Below are 14,158 nucleotides of genomic sequence, written 5' to 3' on the forward strand. Positions count from 1 at the left end.
TAGGACCACTCCATATGCCAGAAGTATTTTAACACATTAGTCCAATTATCTATTTATTCTTCTTTCAACTTGTCCTACCAAAGTGGCAGAGAAGTGAGCACACATTTTGCATGGCTGACTATTATCGGCCAGGATGGAGAGATTAGAAACATGACAGGGATTTTTCAATAAAGCTCTATGCACGTGTCACATTTGTTGAAACACAAAATGTTTATGATCTGAGTAAATTGGGGTTATCGTGTTCTAATTTTTTTTTATGTTTTTATTTTATTTTTGAGAGAGAAAGAGAGAAACAGAGTGCAAGTGGGGGAGGGGCAGAGAGAGAGAGGGAGACACAGAATCCAAAGCAGGCTCCAGGCTCTGAGCTGTTGGCACAGTCTGAGCTGGGCTTCAATTCACAGACCGTGAGACTATGACCTGAGCTGAAGTTGGACGCTTCACCGACTGAGCCACCCAGGTGCCCCGGGGTTGTCACATTTGAAATTTATGTTACCTATCAACTTTTGACTACTTGACCAAATAAATGGATATAAACATTATGAAACAACAACATATTTGTGCTTAGGACAAGTTGAGCAAATTCTAATTGCTACTAGAGCTAGTACAACCTGGAAGAATTACAACAAATGTATCAGGTAGTCTTCTAGACCTTTTATTTTTGCATGTTAATAATGAGCTAATCTTGGGACACCTGGTCGGCTCAGTCAGTGAGCATCTGACATTGGCTCAGGGCATGATCTCGTGGTTCTTGAGTTCGAGCCCTGCATTGGGCTCTGTGCTGACAGAGCCTGGAGACTGCTTGGAATTCTGTGTGTGTGTGTGTGTGTGTGTGTGTCTGTGTGTGTGTGTGTGTGTGTGTGTGTGCGCGCGCGCGCACGCGTCTGCCCTTCCCCCACTCATGCTCTGTTTCTCTCTCTCTCAAATAAACATTAAAAAAAAAGGTTTTAAATAAAATAATGATCTAATCTTTAAAATATTACAATTCTAGGTTTGGTTAGGGTACACGTGAAATGAAAAACCTTAGTCTACCTACAAAATCTGTGTTTATGTATCTGGATACACAGACACATACGCAAATGGTATTTCATTCATCCAACTGGTGTTCATAGACTATGGTATAGTGATATATGCATTACAGAAAAGGGTGAACATGACCTCTACTATCAAATATCTTGCTTGTTTAATAGGATCAGACAACATGTGTTACTAACAGTAATAAAAATAGAAAGTGGACATGTGTCACTAATCCTTGTTAGAACCACTATGCTGTTATGAGTAGGTGCACTAGCTCTGGAGTTAGAGGTCTTGCCTCTTACTCATTGTTTAGTTCAGTGATCTTTCTGAGACTCAGTTTCCCCATCTGTACTTTGAGCATATAGAATGAGGAAGAAATGAGTTACTGTACTTTAGGTAGTTACAGAAGTGTCTGCTAAGTTCAATGTATGTTGTTTCTTGGAGATTTACCTGTGGTGTGCAATATTCTCTTTTAATTAAATTAGTATATATTCAATTATATTAGCATAATAAGAAAGGCACAGATGTTTATGAGAATTCACAGAAATAGGGAAGATTTCTTGAAAGAATTGGCACCTTAAATAGTTTAGTTAAAATTACTTGGGGCGTCTGGGTGGCTCAGTGGGTTAAACATCCAACTATTGATCTTAGCTTAAGTCATGATCTCACAGTTCATGAGATCAAGCCCCATGTCAGGCTCCATGCTGACAGTGTGGAGACTGCCTGGGATTATCTCTCCCTTTCTCTCTGCCCGTCCTCGTTTGCCCTCTTCTTCTCTCTCAAAATAAATAAACCTTAAAAAAATTACTTGATTTCACTTAGCCAAATTTTCTTGATGCAGTAAAAAAAAAAAAGCCTCTACCACATGTTTGACATTCTGAGATTCTACAATCTCAGTCATGGATCTTAAATTCGTGTTACATCAGTTTAGAGAAGAAAGGTCCATGGAGACAAAGTGTCCAGTGGTTTCCAAATTGTGGGAGAGAAAACCAACTTCTAGTGGGTCATGACTAGTATTTTTTAAATGAAATGCAGTAGCAAAGAATAGAATATATTAGGCTGCATAGCATGGAGTATCAGTAAGCATTATTTTATGAAATTTTTGGGGTTTGATGTGCATATGTGTGTGCTTGATCAAGATTTGTGTTTCTTACTTGGAGTTGTGACCATAAAAAGTGTGAAATCCAGTAGTAATTCCAACCAGTTCATTTTATGAACAAGGCAAGTAAGGTACTAGAGAATGTTAGTTATGTGGCTTAACCAAGATTATACACCTAGTAAAGGGGAATGCTGAAACTAGTCCCCAGGTCTTCTACCTTTGCCCAGTGCTGCCTGTGCTGCTCGCGGTTGCTTTAACCTACTTTTGGGAATGGACTGCTTTAAAAATGGACAATAATTGGGACGCCTGGGTAGCTAGTCAGTTAAGCGTCTGACTTCGGCTCAGGTCATGATCTTGCGGTTTGTGAGTTCAAGCCCTGAGTCAGGCTCTGTGCTGATGGCTCAGAGCCTGGAGCCTGCCTTGGATTCTTTGTCTCCCTTTCTCTCTGCCCCTCCCCTGCTCATGCTCGCTCTCTCTCTGTTTCTCTCAAAAATAAATTAACATTAAAAAAAAATTTTAATGGACAATAATTATTTACAATACCTTCTAACATTATTCACTTCTAACAGAGAGAAGTGAAAAATTTTAATCTATTGTAGAGAGTAACAGATGGCAGATTTTACAATTACTTTTATGTTGACACTTCAGGTAAAAGAATTGGTTACTGTTACAGTTTTAAAACATAAGCAGTTGATAGTGGCCTATTAAGAACAATGGCTTTTAATCTGTCATCCCTTGCTGGCAGCCTGGGTAGGGAAGGTAGAGGTTTTCTCCTCCTTCACCGACCTGGCTCTTCTTCAACCAGACAAGCCTCCCTTTACTTTGTTTATACTGGGTTTTAAGATAATAACCTCTTTGGAAAAAAGTATCCTACTGCTTACAAAAAAGTTTGAAAGCCAACGTTGTAGAAAAGAAAGATACATCTATATTAGCTACACCAATGAATAAGGTGTGCATAGGATATTAATCATATAAATATTGCTGATAAATCAATTTTATATCCCGATAAAGCTGGAAAAACAAGACAAAACTTTAAAAAGGCATCAACTTAGGGGCATCTGGCTGGCTCAGTTGATGGAGCATGTGGCTCTTAAACTTGAGGTTGTAAGTTCAAGCCCCATGTTGGATGTAGAGATTGCTTCAAAATAAAATCTTTAAAAAAAAAATCAATTTGTCTAAAACATCTCTGAATGGCTTTTCATTACCTCTGTGGAAAAAGAATCTTTGCCTTAAGGGCAGCCTCTGTCATACCTGAGCCTTCTTTCCTTTTTTCTCCTGGCACTTCACTTTATTTCCCCCTTGCGTATAATGTGCAAGACTACTTCTGGTTTAAGTTTTATTTCATTTGCTCATTTGTTTTGTTCATTCATTCACCTAACAAATACTTGTTTTGCCACTACCACTGAAAACCTAGCATGAACAAGATAGACTTGGTCTCTGCCGTTTTGGAGCAATATTATTGGTTTGAAGAGGGGGACCGAGATCACACATGTGATGAGATTTAGAACACGGGAGCAGGGGGTACACAGGAACAGGATGTACATACAACATGGCATTGCTTCACATCTCTTGGCTTTCTCTGCTCTTCCATCCACTTGGGTGACATCTTTTAAGCTTACCCTTTAAGGTACAACTCAAACACCTCTTTTTCTGTGAATTCTCAACCTCTCCAATGAAATGCCAATAATGCAGTTTTTATAGGTTTCTACTATTGCCCTCTTATTATGTGCATAACTGTTTGCTTCTCACCTCCAAGCTCTTTGAGGGTTCCCAGGAGGTGGTCCAAAAGGGTTGACTCTCCTGTGGATGCAGTATGCTGCATTGTTGAACATAATATGCGGAAGATTTTTTCTATTAATTTGAAGTCTAACATAGAATAATGTAGATAATACGTAATAAAAAACTGATATCAGTTGCTCTCCTAAGTGAAATAAGTATTAAAAGAATACTTGGTTTCCTTTATATTTCTGTTGGTAAGGATAACTGTTTTTAGTGAGATTCTCTGCCTTACTCAAAAGATATTAGCAAGCCATGTGTTTGGTCCCTGATCTTGGTTTCCCACAAGCTTTGCAAATACTGATGAGCTGACATTTGGAAATGAGGAATGAGGTTTTTACATAAACCAGCATTTTGTTAACTTTGATGATAGAAATATGAAGAAAAGCCCGTCTCATTAATTTTTGCCCCTGTGTCTTAACATGAAACATATTTTGATCTAATTAAAAGTTAAGGAGTCAAAATAAGGAGAGCATTCTGGGATAATTCATGTACCTATAGATTTTTGTTCTTTTCCTGTTTTTTTAAGTTTAGAATGCTTTTGATTTTTCACTGAGGCTTATAATATAGTAAATATTCAATTCTGAGAACAGATTTCTTTGAAATAAGGAGGCTATAGAAAACTTAACAGGCTTAAGACTTGATTCTGTTAGTAAGGAACAAATTTTCACTTTTGGGAAAAAGAACTAAGTCTATAATATTTAAGTTTTGTAATATGTATTTTAGCTTTGAAAGGGACTCATACATATTGATGTAGACACTCTTAATTCCATTTCAAAATAGGAAACAAATAAGTGTAAAGGATGAAATTGTATACTATATTTTAGGGAAAAATAATTTGAATATGAGATTTTATTCAAAAAAAAGGCTGTCAATAAAAGTTGAGGCAGTTCCACAAAATTTAAACGTTTTAATATTTCATAAAAAGAGTTTCAGTTCATTTGTTATTCTAGAAAATTAATAGATTTAAAAAATCTGATCATATAAAAATAAAAATGAGAAATTGGTATCTAGTATCACTGGTGTTGCTTAACATTATTACGAAAGTTCTTTTCAGTGCAGTAAAACAATGACGATGCGGTAACATTTGGAAAGAGGAAATAACATTTTATTTGCAGACAATACATTTCATCTGAAAAACCAAAGAAAATTAGCTAAAAAGCTATTAGGATACAATAATTTAATGGAGTGTATATATTCCGAAAAGAATATTTAAAAATAACAACCGAGAAAAAATAAGTGTGCAGTGATTATAGTCAACTAGTGAATAGGGAACAAAACAAAATCAAACAAAAACTTTGGGTGACTTTAACAATGCAGAGTAAAAAGGTGACAAAACTTCACAGAAAAATAAGGAGACTTGAGTGAGACCTATCTGTCTGATAGGAAAACTAAATGTTGTAAAGATGTCAACTCTTTCAGAAATAAAAGTTTCGGAAATAATACTAAAACTAACACAGAAGAAAGAAAATAAAAAAGCCAATACCAGTTCAGAAAAAGAGTGAGTTTGAGTGTGCCTGGGTGGCTCAATCGGTTGAGTTTCCAGCTCTGGTTTCAGCTCAGGTCATGATCTCACAGGTTTGTGGGATCGAGCCCCCACATCAGGCTCTGCACTGGCAGCATGGAGCCTGCTTGCGATTCTCTCTCTGTCCCTCTTCCACTCGTGCACTCTCTCTCTCAAAATAAATAAATAAACGTTAAAAAAAAAAAAAGAGTGAGTTTGGAGTCAACTGGAATAAGTTCTGGAATAAACCCTAATAAATATGAGCCTTTAATGCATCATCGGGTAAGCATTATGAACCAATGGGAGAGTGATAGGTCATTCAGCAAATGGTGTTGAAAAACTGGTTTTGTGGAAAAATATATTGAGTCTCCCCTCACACCAAAATATGTTCCAGATGAATTAAGGAATTAAATATGAAAGAAAAAATAAAAGACATAAATGCTAAAAGAAAACATAGGGGAATGATATCTTGTCTTTGTAAAAGAACTTTCTAGGAAAATACACATGGATAAAATAGAAAAGAAAAAGCTTAATAGGTTTGACTCTAAAAATTTTTCAGCTAAGCCAAGAAACACTAAACTTAGATTATCAAGCAATTATAATTTGTGGAATTTACTTGTACCCCAATTTAAATAATCAAACTATAATCAAAATATTTTAAGACAGGAGTGTCTGGCTGGCTCAGTTGGGAGAGCATGTGACTCTCAATCTCAGAGTTGTGAGTTCGAGTCCCACATTGGGCATGGAACCTACTGAAAAACAGTAAATAATTAAAAAATAGTTATAAGGGGCGCCTGGGTGGCGCAGTCTGTTAAGCGTCAGACTTCAGCCAGGTCACGATCTCGCGGTCCCTGAGTTCGAGCCCCGCGTCAGGCTCTGGGCTGACGGCTCAGAGCCTGGAGCCTGTTTCCAATTCTGTGTCTCCCTCTCTCTCTGCCCCTCCCCCGTTCATGCTCTGTCTCTCTCTGTCCCAAAAATAAATAAACGTTGAAAAAAAAATTTTTTTATAAAAAAAAAAAATAGTTATAAAATGTATTAAGATCAGGTAGAAACATATTCCCTGCCTTGATATCTGATAAAATTGTGAATTATTGATAAATTTTTAAGCTGTGGCAATTTAAAAAAAAAAAAGAGTATTTACCTTTCAGAGATAGCCAAATATCTAAAGGTGAAGTTTTAGGATTTCTAGGATTTATTTGTAAATAATCCAGGATGAGATGAGGAAGAAAGGAAAGAAGATGGGCTACATTTGCAAGGGTCAAGGGTCAAAGCTGGATGATTAGTACATCACGTTCAGTGTAGTGTTCTTTTTACTTTTGAACAAGTTTTGAAAATTTCTACGGGAATATAAAATGTGAAAAGAAATGTAAACAAATTTGAAAACAGGAAGAAAACTGGGGGATGGGGAGCTATTTGCTACCACAGTGTTAAAAAAAATACAAATGAGGGACACCTGGATGGCTCAGTTGGTTAAGCATCCAACTTCAGCTCAGGTCATGATCTCACAGTTTGTGAGTTCAAGCCCCGCGTTGGGCTCTGTCCTGACAGCTCAGACCCTGAAGCCTGCTTCAGATTCTGTGTCTCCCTCTCTCTCTCTGCTCCTCCCCCGCTTGCACTCTGTCTCTCTCTCACAACCAAGTAAACATTTTTAAAAAACAATACAAATGAAGTTTTAAAAACTAGCACTACCCCCATGTTTAGCTGGGTACAGAGTAAAGAAAGAAATTTCCTGATTGCCACTGTGGTTGTATGTGATGATTTGACTATGGTCTGGCCCTCATGATATAAGTGGAAATGCCATTTGTGTTTCTCTGTAAATATCCTTAAGAGATATTTTCCCCGTTTCTGTGTTTTCTTCCTTTCTGATGGTTGGAATGTGGATGTCATTTGAAAGGCCATTTTGGCCAAAAAGGAGCGAGATGGCAACAACTTGGATCTCTGACCATTTAGACACACTGTCCTTCCCCCTCTTGACTAATTACAGCAGGCTCCCCTTTACATGAGATATAAAGTCCTTCTTTTCCATGTCACTATTTTAGGTTTTTTATCACTTAGAACCGAACCTGATTGTAATACACAGTACACATGTGCCAGGAACAGGGCAAATATACTAATATACAATATCCAGAGGGGAAAAAAAATAATTAGACAAAGATCAACTGAAACGTCAAGCCTTGAATACAAGTGTTAACTATTTTTTACCTATCAGATTGCAAAAGTCATGAATATAGTATTTAATGCTGGCAATATCACATTGTGTTTAAAGAAGCTGTGTAAGAAGACACACGGCTTAGTTCAAGTATTTGCTTTGTCGTTTACTATGATTTAACTGAAAATTTTACCTCAATTGCCTTGCCTCAGTTTCCCCATGTACAAAAGTAGGGTAACAATACTCCATGCTTTTGAAAGCATTTGAGAATGAGAAAATAAAATGTCAACACGGTGCCTGGCATTTGTAAGTACAATTTTATAGAAAAACAGGTTTAAAAAATGAGGGCTCATTGCAACTCTGAAATTTCTTCAGCCATTCAGGAAAGCAATTTGGCAATATAAATGGCCTTTAAATTAATTGCGCTTCTAGGACTCCAGCTTGATTAAGTAATCAGAGATAAACACAAGGGTTTATTCAAAAAGATGTTCACTGTAGCATTATTAACAATGGAAAAATGGAAGCAATCTAAATAATAGATTCATGTACTTAATACATTATAATACTCTCATATTATTTAACCATGAAAAATAATCATTTCATTCAAGCAAAATGTGAAAAGGAATTTAAAAATCATCTGACATGCCTGCTTCGGTTAATTAAGACCTCAGCAGTGAAAGAAATTGACAAGACAATTTTGGAAATTCATTTAAGCCAGGAGTAACCTCTGGGAAGGAGCAGAATATGTCTGTAACTGCAGTAGAGGTTCGTCCCAATGTCTCAAGCTTATCCCAATGCCCTAAGCTTGTTTCCCATCAAGACCGCACATCTAGTCCCTTGAAGGACTTGTGCAAAACACCATTATTCAAGGTTGGCTGCAATAGCACCCCAAACACCAAAATGTAAGACTAATTTGGCGAATGTGTCATGAGCCCTAACAATGTCCCTGATCTTTCAGCCAGGAATTCCCCTTCTAGAATGCTATCATAAGAAAATATTCTTAAGCACTAGGTTTTTGTATACAGTGCTGTTTGTAACACTGAGAACAGAAAATAATTGAAATATATAATAATAGAGAATTGATTTTAAAAAAGATAAAGTTAATATGTGACTATTATACAGTAATTAAAAGCATGTTTATCAGGTTTAATTGGAATATTTATGCTGTAATGTCAAGCAAAATAATTAGGATGCAAAATTAGGTATATTGTTTAGTCTCAATTGTGTATAGAAAAAGATGAATAAAAATACTGAAGAGACAAATTTATCCAACAAATAATTATCAAACATAGTTTTGTGTCATTTTTCTACCCACCTGCATAGGAGTATGAGACAACTGTGTAAAATATTTGAAAGATAAACTGAGGCACACTAAAATTTTTAAACGTTTATTTGAGCAAAACACAATTGGAATTGGGCAGCACCAAACTGGAAGCTGTTAGGGTGCCCCACTGACCAGAGCTGAGGATCGAGAACAAGTAGGGAGCAAAAGCTTAAATAGCTTAAAATTGGCTGTTCGTATTTGGTTAGCCTTAGGGTTTTGATTTTGACTTGATTTTGTAACCTTGAGACTTTTGTAACCTTGAGACTTGAGCTCTAAGTTTAGAGCTTGGCTTGCTTACTTAGCTTTAGCCATCAGCTCAGTCTAATAGCCTCCTTGCTTAATACTTTTAGTCTTTCCTACATTTCCACATGTGCTACATAAGCGTGAGTTACTTTTATGATTAAAAATGTAACCAAATAACTACAACTTGAAACGCTTGTTCTCTGGTGTCTCAGACGGGTTTACCTCACTGCCATCATACTTGGGCACGTGGTGAATTGCAGACCAAAAAACATGGAAGTGTGCACAATGACAAGACAGACCCACCGGTTAAGCCCTTCCCACAGACTTCCAGTTATTTTTATGATACCATTTCCTTATACTCAGAAGTCAAAAATAATTTTATAGGTAACTAGGAATAACAGCAATGTAGAAGGCTAAAAGTTTGGAGAGTTGAATGTTTACAGTGAGTATTTAAAATAACATGGCATCTTTTTTCTGATTTTACTCCAGTGTTACTAGAAAATGTTGGAGAAGAGCTAGATCCTATCCTGGAACCTCTTCTACTAAAACAGACCTTTAAGCAGGGTGGGAGTATATGTATCAGACTCGGGGACTCTACCATTGAATACGCGCCAGATTTCCGCTTCTATATTACTACCAAGCTAAGAAATCCTCATTATCTTCCTGAAACATCAGTAAAGGCCAGTATCTAAAGTGAATGTTTCTTTATCGAATTGTACAATTAATGACTATATTTGCCTCCTAAGCCATAAGAAGAACAGGTCTTCCTAAGAAAAAGATTTTGTCCTTGCTTGGCAGTTCCTGAAATAGCTATAATAATTTCTAAATGTTTATTTTGTGTGTGCATGTAAGTAATAAAGGAGCCTTCAGTGTGCAGTGAAAAGTAAACTTTGAGAATCCAGTTTCTATAATTGATATTATTCTTAGAATTTCATCGTTAAGGAGAGATGGCACATATGGGCATCCTTTGTAATAAGTGATAATATGCTAATTCTTGGCATTGGCATTAACAAAAATCCATTCTCCTCTCTCAGAATAAGGTTGCTGCTATCTGATTTTTTATAATTACTTAAAGGAACTGATTTTGATCATTAATTCTTTTTAAAATACTAGAAATTCCTTTCAAGAGCAAAGTTAGTTTAAAGTCCTAGTCAATGACTAAAATTACTTGAGATACTGATCTGCAACTGAGCTCCTGGAGGTCATTCCATTTTTTATTCCCAAATCTTGGCACTCGATAAAGTTGACTCTTGATAAATGTTTGTGGAATGAGAGAGGTTAGGGAGGGATAACTTTTATTTATAGAAGGTAGGAAGAGATGGGGTGCCTGGGTGGCTCAGTCGGTGAAGCATCCAACTCTTGATTTTGGTTCAGGTCATGATCTCACAGTTCATGAGATCAATCCTTCCATTCAGCTCTGCGCTGACAGCATGGAGCCTGCTTGGGATTCTGTTTCCCCTCTCTGCGCCCCCCACACCTATGCATGCATGTGTGCTCTCTCTCTCAAAATAAATATTTAAAAAAAATCTTACAGGAGAGGACATTAAGAAATGTTGATTTTGATTTTGAAAGTTACATATAGAGACAAGATTTATCCAAAGAGTTCAAAAACTGTCCTTTATTGGAAATATTTAAATTAACATAGGCATCTCCATATAGAGGCAGAGGAAACATAAAGATGACCTAATTCATTCCCTCCAAGATGAACAAACATGGTCACTGCTCTCAAGAGATTTACACTGTAAATAATGTATATGTAAAGTGACCATATTTATGACTAAGAAAACACAGGAGTTCAGAATTGGGGACATACTAAAGTATGGCCAGTCTAAAGTGTGTCCATTCTTGGGGCGCCTGGGTGGCGCAGTCGGTTAGGCGTCAGACTTCAGCCAGGTCACGATCTCGCAGTCCGTGAGTTCGAGCCCCGCGTCAGGCTCTGGGCTGATGGCTCGGAGCCTGGAGCCTGTTTCCGATTCTGTGTCTCCCTCTCTCTCTGCCCCTCCCCCGTTCATGCTCTGTCTCTCTCTGTCCCCAAAATAAATAAAAACGTTAAAGTATGTCCATTCTAAAGTATGTCCCTACTGCTTCAGGGCAGCCAGGAAGACTGGGGAAAAGTCTTGAGCTTAGTTTTAAAAAAACACAATGTTAAAATATGGACGTTCTTGGCCACCTATTTTTAACTTATTAAAATAAATGTTATCTACACACCTAAACTGTGTATTATCTATTTATCTATTAGGAGTGGTAGTATCTAGCAGTGATTAAGAACATAGATTCTGGAGCCAAACTATCTTGGTGCAAATCCCAGTTTTATCACTTGCCAATTGTGTGATGTTATTCAACCTCTCTGTGGCTCTATTTCCTAGTCTATAAGCAGGAATAATAAATGTCTATCTCATGGAGGGGTATAAAGGCTTAATTAATCTGTGCCAATGCTTAGACTAAGGCCCACCACATAGTGTTGTGTGAGTGTTAACAATTAGCATTATTATTTAGCTTTTAAATATAAGTGAGAAAGAGTGAAGCATAAGAGAAAATGATAAAATCCCAAAGCTGTGTTAAAATTTTTTTTAATAGATGACGTGGTAAGCCATGTTTACTTTTCAGTAAAATCTATGAAAATATCACAACTAACCAACGATTCTTAGTTGACAAGTAACTAGTTATAGAAGTCATAAACGGCTGTGGGAAAGAAACTGATCTATGATTCAGTATTGAAATCCTTAAGATCCCTAGAGTGCCTTATTGCTTCATTATTTTTAATTGCTGGGATTGATTAAACAGGGATTAGAAAACATAGTGAGGCAGTTACTTGCTTTCATTTACAAATTAAAATACTTCCTCTTCATCCTATTTTTAGGATCTTTTATGTACCTTTGCTTTCAAAAGTTCCCAAGGGATGATATCATGCTGCTATAATCCTTTTGAATCTAAATGAAAATAAAATTATGAAATCATATTTTATATAACTTGAAATGTTTCTTTGCTATTATTTGTTTGAATGTTTATTGTTATTTGTGAGCAAATGCCTAGATTTACAAAATCTTGATCTCGAAAGATCTAACATTAATGGAATATGAATGAATACCTCCTTGTATCTGAATACAATGAGATAGAATTTGTAAAACATAAATTTCCCTCAGTACTATGGCTATAGCTTGGGGATTAAAGGAAATCTAACTTGTGCACTTGTTTTCTCATGCCAACAGGGAAACTCTCCGAAAGCTTAATTTTTTTCCACGAATAAATGCCAAAGCAGTAGAGAATTACAAAACAACATTTAATGGAGTTTTTAATTGCTCGATTTCAGGAATTTCTTATTATCCCATCTAAATTTATGATTATGTTCATGTAATCTATACTAAGTGTCCCACCATGGGTCAGGTGAGGGGGAAAGTTTAACCCAGAGGAAACCACCATGGAGAAGGTGCCAGGTTTGGGCAGAGAAGGGAGTCACCTTCCTAGGGGTACTGCAAGCAGCTGTTTTACACTTTCTGAAAATTTTCTTACAAAGGCAAAATGACTCCATTCTTGCAAAGGAAATAGTCTCAAATTCTCTTACTAGGGAAAGGTGGGGAAGCATAAAGTCTCCCACTCAGCAGCCAGAGCTGAAGAACATGCAGACATTTCCTAGTTGGTGTGCATGGGACTCCACAATTAGTTCAGCATATCAAAAATGAAAGGTACATGGAAAGGAGGGGTGAGAGGTGATGCTCAAGACCTAAGTGCAGACCTGAACTCAAGACACACAGGCAGAGGGCAGGCAGATTGCAAAATAGATGTTTAAAAAGGCCGGGGTGAGGGGGAATAAAGGTTGGGGGACAGTGCTCAACATAACCCAAGGTCAGGTAAGTATTTATTGACTTATGGGTTTATTGATGATCAGAGCCAGAAAGTTCCTATAGTTTATTGCCGTGTGTATTTATGGATGTGTGGAGACTGGGATGAGAGTAGACTGTAGAGGGCTGAAAAATGAAATGAGATAGAGACAGAAAGCTTATATAAACAACAGTTTCAATAAATACGGTCGTGAGAACACAAAGGGAGATCATTCCACAGCTGAAAGGGATTGTGGGAGAGCAAGAGAATGACTTACTAGTTTATTTGCTTTATGAAAGGAGAGACCTGACCATGATTACTTTCCTACTTATGGGAAGGAACCAGAGAAGGAGGAATTGTAAGATGTAGAATCAAAGCGTGTAAGAGCCATTAGATACTGGGATGAAGCTTTAGACTTCACCTTGGAGTTGGTGGACTTCAACTTGGTAGACTGCACCTTGATGGACACCATTAAAATGTACATTCCCTAGTTCACAATAGTAGCTATTCATATTGTAACATGATTGTATAATAGGCCATATTATAATATTGTATTGTGTGTCATACATTATGTAATATGATTATCACATTGTAAATATCACACATACGCTACTCAAGTAATAATAGTGTTCTTTTTCCTCCTATCTCACTTGGTAAGAGTTCCCTTTACTTTTTGACACCATTATGATCCTTAACCTATAACTCAGCTGGTCCAGCCAGTATGAAGGATAGCTTCCAACCTGACCCTAATTGATTTGAGGATTAAACAGTTGTCAGAAACTGGGCCTGTTCGAAACAGGAATAAAATTGATCGCCAAACAAAACCCTTTAAAATACTGCATTTATGACTCTGAGAAACTTTGGTGGGTTTTTAATCTGGCAGTCAAGCTTGCATTTACCTTTAATCATCATCTCCACAGATTCCACTTTTCACATATTCCTACCATAGTAAATAGAGCCTGTTTTAAGGTCAGAACTGAAAAAAGCAGAGGCTTTCTCAATAGACGTAATGATGCAGTTCTTGAATATTCTTTCATTTACAGGTAACGTTATTAAACTTCATGATCACGTCTGAAGGGATGCAAGATCAGTTGTTGGGGATTGTAGTGGCACGCGAAAGGCCAGACCTCGAAGAGGAAAAGCAAGCCCTGATACTACAAGGAGCTGAAAACAAAAGGTTTCACACGTTATGAAACACAAAATCGCTCTGACTTGTTTCAAGATCACTTA

General features: G+C 37.0%; 1 protein-coding gene across 6 annotated transcripts in view; it reads left to right on the plus strand.

The window, feature by feature from the left end:
• The window catches only part of DNAH7 (dynein axonemal heavy chain 7), a 276,184-nt gene that overhangs the window by 194,793 nt on the left and 67,233 nt on the right, over nucleotides 1-14,158 (plus strand). For all 6 annotated transcript variants that reach the window (XM_047873404.1, XM_047873407.1, XM_047873406.1 and 3 more), the window contains 2 exons: nucleotides 9,599-9,789; nucleotides 13,972-14,105. In XM_047873404.1, the coding sequence (XP_047729360.1) occupies nucleotides 9,599-9,789; nucleotides 13,972-14,105 (325 nt within the window). The remainder of the gene's footprint in view (nucleotides 1-9,598; nucleotides 9,790-13,971; nucleotides 14,106-14,158) is intronic.

This window comes from Prionailurus viverrinus, chromosome C1 (assembly GCF_022837055.1).
Source record: "Prionailurus viverrinus isolate Anna chromosome C1, UM_Priviv_1.0, whole genome shotgun sequence".
NCBI classification, from domain to species: Eukaryota; Metazoa; Chordata; class Mammalia; order Carnivora; family Felidae; genus Prionailurus; species Prionailurus viverrinus.